General features: G+C 43.1%; 2 protein-coding genes across 2 annotated transcripts; both read left to right on the top strand. All coding sequences in view use genetic code 11, as the record gives it.

Moving 5' to 3' along the window:
• Window positions 1–868: 868 nt before the first annotated feature.
• Window positions 869–1,471, top strand: EGR_10222 (hypothetical protein; the record flags this gene model as incomplete). Its single annotated transcript, XM_024499471.1, has 1 exon — window positions 869–1,471. One exon carries the CDS (start codon window positions 869–871, stop codon window positions 1,469–1,471), a length of 603 nt encoding a protein of 200 aa, XP_024346108.1.
• Window positions 1,472–4,186: 2,715 nt separating this feature from the next.
• Window positions 4,187–6,251, top strand: EGR_10221 (hypothetical protein; the record flags this gene model as incomplete). The annotated part of the gene is made up of 2 exons (XM_024499470.1): window positions 4,187–4,449; window positions 6,152–6,251. 2 exons carry the CDS (start codon window positions 4,187–4,189, stop codon window positions 6,249–6,251), a joined length of 363 nt encoding a protein of 120 aa, XP_024346107.1.
• Window positions 6,252–7,595: the final 1,344 nt, after the last annotated feature.

Genomic DNA, 7,595 nt, shown 5'->3' with positions numbered 1-7,595 from the left:
TCAATAATGACTTTGCAATAGACTACCAGTATGAATCACTACTGACAGCTAACATAGTTAACTTTTGAAAGAGCAAGGGCCCAAAATAGGCTTTTTAAAAAGTAATGATAGAGTATGCGTGGTGGAAGTGCTGCCGTCTACAAACTGCTTCGTTCGAAACCCACATCTCCGTACCTCACCGATGCCTTTTCAACACACCATGATGCAACCCTAAAAAGGTACTCCACCAGTGATATTCAAAGATGAGGTTTTGCTTGCCAACCCAAAAAAGAAAACCATAGAATGGCATACAGAACGATAACTTAAAGGGGTAGCACAGAAGCCTCTGCTTGATAGACAAAAGGCTTGTAGCATGCTTGTGTTGTTTAAATGTGCCTCTGAGGGAAAACGAGAGCAATCTGTACTAACTTCGACATAAATTCGGTATCAGGATTCCTGGAGGCAAAGAAGAGCTCCGTATCCAAGCCGCCATGAACACGTGCCAATTTTTGTCAGCTCTCAAAATAACGCAACGAATTAATCTGTTCGTTTAAAATGTCTAAGGGTCAAAGTGAATGAGATAAACCAGGAACAAGCTACATATTTTTATTTAAAATTACTTATCGCATATAATTACGACCCTACCAAAAAGTTTCATACAATCCTAAAAAAGTCGTTCCCTATTTTTGCATTTGTTGTGAATTATATTCATTGGCATATCTGTAATACTTATTTTGTTTTAATGTACCTTTCAGGGAGGAGGCAATCAGGAAATTCGGATCTCGTGACCGGATCAGCCTCTCCCTATACCAAGTGGCTGCAAATCTCCTCCTTCTTAAACGTTTTATTTTCCCTCTACATCTTTTCATCTTTAATAAATATGTCCAAAATGAATCAACCGGGCTTGTCTAAGAACGCTAGCAACAGGGAAGCGGAGACCGATGAGTCTCGCCCTACACTGGTGGCATCGCCCGCAGACCTACCTCCTTTCAGGGAAGATACTTATTTTGAAGAGTGGCTCTTAACTGCCAAATTCAACCTTCCTCTCTATTCCCGTTGTCAAAGAGTACCTCTTATCCTTCGCGCTCTTCCTCATGATTTATTCGTGGTCGCAATCGGAGCCGTCATCACCCACGACACCGACGTTGACAAATGCTGTGATACACTGGCTCAACTTGTTATCGATCGTGAGGAACAAACCCTGGCTAGGGACTTCTTTCAGCGTTTTCAAAAAGCTGATGAGGCCGACGAAGAGTACGCCAGGAACCTCCATCTCCTGAGGAAATGCGCGTTCCGCGGCTGTCCTCCAAACATGATCGCAATTTGGGTTACGGTTCCGTGTAAACACGGAGTCCGACCTTCCGCCTTGACTGAGAAGCTCTGCGAAGCAAAGACTAACTCGCTCGACCAATTGGTCAAGCTCGCAACCAAGAAGCTGCAGAAACTCCGGGGGCCCCGATTTTCCGGAAACCGCAAAACTGGTCAAATGTAGCATCCTCGTATCATGCCTTCCCGTGCTATACCCCCAGACCAGGTGAGCTTTCCTTTTCCCATTCCTGTCTACTCCCAAATGGCTCCCATTCTTATATGAGGGTCCCTGGCAAACTTGAAGGACGCTCCTGTAGTTTTCGCGACTCCGGTGCAGCTAAGTCAATTTTGAACCTCCAAGCCCTCCCTACCCTTTGTAACAGGATTAAGATCCTCTCTCCTTCTACAAAATTGCCTTCAGCAGAGGGAAGGGAGATGTTAGTCGATGGAGGGACACCATTAAAAGTCTGCATAGGGAAGGAAACTTGGGGAGTAAAATTCATCGTGTGTCTAGAACTGGCCTGGGACGTAATACTTGGTGCCGATTTCCTACACTACACCAAAACCGTCCTAGATTTTGCAGAAGGAACGTTTTCCACTCACGCAGCCAACGGGGTCAACACAGATACCTCTCCACCGAAAGACGAAGCAGATGACATCTTCAACGTCCTTTTGAAGCTGCAGCCATTTCCGTGAACAATCTGGATGACCTTTGTGCGCAGCTGACTCACATTTCCAACTACGAGAGAAAAGAATTCCGTCAGCTCCTACTTAAGTATGCGAAAATCTTCTCATGGCAAGGTGCAAGACTGGGACGAACAAATATTGTCAAGCATAAGATTGATACTGGTGAAGCTAGGTCTATCTGGCAACCACATAGACGTATTCCACCTCCTTTGCTAAAAGAAGAAAACCGTATGGTTGAAGAGATGCTCCGGGATGATGTCATAAAGCCATCCAAGTCACCATGGGCCTCTCCTATAGCGCTGGTAAAGAAGAATGTCGGCAGTCTGCGGTTATGCATCGACTATGGAAGCTGATTGCTGTAACCAAGAAGGAGGGAAACCGCAGTCACGAGGTACGGAAGAGGACGATCCGGTTACGAGATTCGAATTTCCTGATTTCCTCCTCCCTGAAAGGTACATTAAAACAACATTAATATTACATATCAACTTTTCATGTGACTTTTTACAATAAAATTCATTCAAATACACGTTTATAGTTATTTTTTGCAAATACTAGTCTAAAAAATTGAAGATATTTTTATATTTTGGTGCATTTCTCAAGTGAATGACTTTTGCACAACAGTCACCTTCGCGCAGTCATGTACTCACGACTTGGTGCAAAAACAACCCTTTGTACAACACTTTTGTACTTAGAATTGACCTTCTTGTACCTCGCTGGGTGGGCCGGCCTTTGGGCCATGTCAATACCCCAAACACCTTCTCTGTGCTGAATATATGTATTCTGCCCGAGTGTTGCGTCTTCTTTCGTCTTCAGGGGGTCTCGGGACGCTACATACATAATGCGATTAGGTAAAAAATAGTGTCAGCCTAGGCTAATATGCAAATCATACTAACCTGAAAAGGTAGAATTTAGCATTGATTAGTTATTACTGCAACTAGCTGTAAAACTCTAATGTTAATCTTACAAGAGAAGGGAATTACTGGCTTTTCTAGGCCAAGTAAGTAAAGAATTAAAAGTGAATGAAATCATACTGATAAAACCTCAATTAAAAATAGGTAAAAAATGAGATGCTAGTACAGTAGAATTCATTTATATTTCGCTCACCATGGCATACGTGCCTATCAGGCAGATCTGTGATTCTTCAGATGGTCACGAGTGTTGGACAAATTGCATTGCTTAAATATCACCGATGCAATCCACCTATAGTCCTTATTCACGCAAGGTATTTGCAGAGATTCGTTACCACCATCAGACTACAAACGTACCAAAGGACGTGTGATAGTTAAGGGCTGCATGTTAGTGGCTAAGATAAGAAATGTGCAGTGACTGAGCTTTAGGCTGAGGAGTTAAGATAAGCATTAATACCCGTCTCCCGATCATTCATCTACCTTTGGTTATCTCAATGCACCTATCCCTGTATTCGCCATCCAATCATCTATTGACTTACTATCTGGCCATCTACAAAACCATGCTGTAAGCATCAAATAGCTACATTCGTCTATTCTTTCAATCATTCATAAGTTCATTCTGTCGCATTATCTTTTCGCTCATTCATTTATCGTATTCTCCATCTAATTTGCTGGCTGACCTGCCTGCCGGCTAAATGATTGTTCGACGGACTAATTGACTGACTTGGCTTTACTTGCATTATTCAAAATGCTAGAGTATTGCACAAAATATGACCCTAGACGTGCGTGTATTGAGGTGATTGCTCGAGGTAAGTTACTTACTAAGGCATTTTGAGGTGCAGTTTCTGGTATTGTTATTTTGGCTCTGTTTTCACTGCTTGCACATTCACATCAATATCCGCCTCTGATTCCTGCTCCTTTCCCCTATCATCTAAATTGGCCTTAACAACAGCCTTCACTTCTATCGCCATTGTCCTTAGTTGGACGATCGATAGCTCATCCGTTGAAAGTGGAGTTAGAGTGGCTACGGATGACGATGGGATAGAAGTGCATCCCACCAGGAAGGGATGACAGGTGATGCTACCCCGCCTGCTCATTCATTTCTGGCCATTAGTCAGACAGATCACAACGGGACTATGTCTTCGCAAATCACTGTCTTTTTTATCGAGCTCTACACGACAATGGGGTAGGTCAGAACACACTCGGATAGAAGGCTGTTAAGGAGACCTGAAAAAGTGTAAAGATGTGGGAGATTGGATGTGAGTAGAAGAAACTGAATGAAAGCTGAAGTGAGGAATTCTCAAATGGGGGAGAGGATCTTTAAGTCAGCACCAGCTGTGGCTGCCTCGATAGCAGTGGTAGTGACTGAGGAGATAACGGTGGTAAAACGAGATGTCGACTTCCATGTGCAAATGCATCCAGAGATAAATAGCCCTCATGCCCTATTTGTGCTGAGTCAGTGTTTAATTGACGTACGAATGAAAGATCAAGAGCTAGACAATGGGATTGTGGAATGCATGATTGGTGGTAGAAACAAAGAAAAGCGGGGCGTAGTGGATGCTCTCGAGTGAGTTTTACGGATTTCCATGAGACAAGCAAACGCAAAACATTGTCTAATATAACCTCATTGCAAATGAGATTCAAAATTCATGGCCTGAAGTTTACACGAACGACGAGGCCCATGCTACTATTAAGTCACCTTTTACACTCAACTGCTTCCATCTTTTATTTCACCACACCAAATGACTGACCAATTATGAGAACATCACTTTGTGCCCACAACTACACTCCTCGCCTTCAAATACAACCACGATTATTAATCACCTAATTATTGAGTAAGTTTGTTAATCTAATAAAGTAAAGCACTCTCGTATCAAATGCGCACGTCCAAGGAATTCGTCTATAGTGTGTCATGGCCCTTTAGTTGTCGGTTTTATTTGACCGGCCAAAGGTTAATAAATGAATATCACCCCTCTACTTGCGCTATCCTATTCTACCTCATGTGACGCAAGCTCACAAATTTGCGTAGCTACCAATTTGTTATGAGCAGTAAAAAGCCTTTCTCGACAGTTTTTTAAGGTCTTTGGCAGGATAACAAGGAATAACTTGAGGGGGCGCACCTCAACTCACCGACTCGTGGCCACCCAACCAACGCAGGCAAATGGTCAACTTCCCTCTAGTACAAATAACTGCATTGAGGACTTCAACGGTTTCGCAGAGAGTATGAATGTAAATGAGGTGAAATTTCAATGTCAGTGATTACACAGAGGCTCGCTTCGCCAACAATCATAATAATGTTCAACGTCCTCAAACTTACAATCCGTAAAGTAAAGTGGACCTGAACTGTTCTAAGTAGCAAGCGTTACCTTTGTTCACATTACTGCAGAATGTTATTAAGATAAAATAACCACACCTGAAATGTTTATTTTGTGGCAAGTTGAGGAGCACCGACAAATAAGGTAATTACAAATAGGAAAATGTGACCAGGCATATTTTAGCTGATTCCCCAGCCCAAAAATATGACACAATTGGCAATGTATTCGAATTGACTGTGCAACAAACTGTTGTACCAGTCTCGCCTTATCTAATGCAGCACAATTCACGGTCGCCTTGTGGAGGATGTCTATGATGTACTAACCTCGACTGATATGGAGGTAAAGTGTTGGCATTAGCGTAGGAAAGGGTTCCAAGACTGCCAAATAAAAACAGAAAATGCCCTTTGCAGCTCCTAATTTACCTCTTACGTGCACCTTTTTTCATCCTCCAATTTCCCTACACTAATTACCTGACCATTCAAAAGGACATTACATTTTGCACATTTTGCATCCACAACAGTACACAGTTTACTTTTGGAGCCGTCCTTCTTCCGAAGCATCAACGGTTGCTCACTGACTAGTTAATATTTCACCTCGTTAATCACTAACGCTATAGATAAACTACACTTCCAAATTGTGCTCCTAAAGAAGTCAAATCGCCCATAAGTTACCCTAACACACCCGAAATTCGCTACTCTGATTGGAACTCCACTAACGAGTCTCCATAATACTCCATTCTGTTTTACGTCTACCACCAGTAGTGCACTCGGCAATCCCATTGTCCAGCTTTTGTGAGTAACTTACTTTCATACTGACTCGGCGCCCATAGGAGTTGAGGTCTCTTTCATTCTGGATGCCTTTGCACCTGGAGGTGGACATCTTCTCGTCTTATCGCCTTCATCTCTACAACCACTACTACTGCCATCGAGACAACCACAAATGGCGCTGACATAGAAATCCCATTCCCCCGTTGAGCATTCCTCTCCACGGCATCCTACGATCGCCTACCCTCGTCTGTCTCTACATCCTCATTCTCCTCCACCGCCTTCAGTAATCCAGTCCGTATCCAAAATTGCGACTTCCATCAAAACGCTCATTGCTCCGTCATTCGTTGTCCACTACCGCCTGTCTCATAACATTTAACAAATGCTGCCTACTATTGTCAAAATTGTCTCCCATTAAAATCTCAAAAATGTTTTAAATATCTTCTTTATCCTTACGCTCTCCAGCCTTTTTTCTACTCCTTCTACATATTACTAATCGTCTACTCTTCTGCATACTCTCGGTGCGCATCTATAGCATTCGGTAGGGATGCGATCTGATCACCTGACGCTGTCGTGTGGAGTCCGATGACGACGACATTGAGTGATGAGGAAGGAGTCTCTGTGGTGGGCGATGATCATGACTCTCCTTATCTGCCTACATTAATGTATATGAAGGAGCCTCTAACTTACATGAGGTTGGTAAAGCTAGTTGATAGTTTACATGCTCTTCCAATTTCCTATGACGTGAATTCCAATTAAATGCTACTAGTTCTGATTGTCGTTGACAATAACTCAATGATTAAGCATCCGATTCTATGTGGCTCTCCTGTGAATGAGGCAGTAATATCAGGCGATCAGAGAAAGGCCAAGGAGGAGAATTTGGCGCAGCTATGAATTCCCTTTCCACAATAGGCATCTCTCGGCTATGATCAGTCGATCCATCGAGTTTCTGTGTTTGTCTTAAATGCGCCTTATTGTTGATATTGAGTGTGAATAGTAGGTGGAACATTCGAACCCTTTAACATCTCCGTAGCCTGGACTCTTTGCTGCTTTGCACAGTTGTGAAATCAACGTGACTCGTCACAAGGCCTAATTTGTGAGAATATTTTTCCCGAACGGTTGCAAGAACGAACAGGTAACCTTTGGGGCAGTCTATTAATCACTTGACACCCATGAAATGCATTGCTTTTTTAACCTACCTACTCTTGCTGCAGTTTGAGGTGTGTTCGTCTGGCGTCACGTATCTGTGACATGTGTCCTTTGCACGAAATTTTCTTCGGAGCCTTTTGTGGCGCCCTTCAGCACATCTATTTCAACCAATAGACTTGATAAACGAAACGTAATGTTAGTTTTAATTGCAGGAGCGCTATTGACGAAAGAATAAAGGCAGGCTACGATGAATCTGTCAAATTTCGCTGTAGGACGTCCACGAGTCATTTGTTTTTTCCTCGGATCAGATGGAAGACAGCAGACCGGAGAGAGGGTTCTTTGAGTTGTTGAGGATCTGCTCACGGTCTTCTATCTTTCCTTTCCGCCTATCTCTACCAATGGTGACACGGCTGCTGCAGCCGCTACTATCACCACCGATGGAGTACAGTACATTGACCAGTTTCGTATCCAGCTCTTTTCATCGG

Source organism: Echinococcus granulosus, assembly GCF_000524195.1.
Source record: "Echinococcus granulosus chromosome Unknown EG_S00200, whole genome shotgun sequence".
Taxonomy (NCBI): domain Eukaryota; kingdom Metazoa; phylum Platyhelminthes; class Cestoda; order Cyclophyllidea; family Taeniidae; genus Echinococcus; species Echinococcus granulosus.
This window is presented reverse-complemented; position numbering and strand designations above follow the sequence as displayed.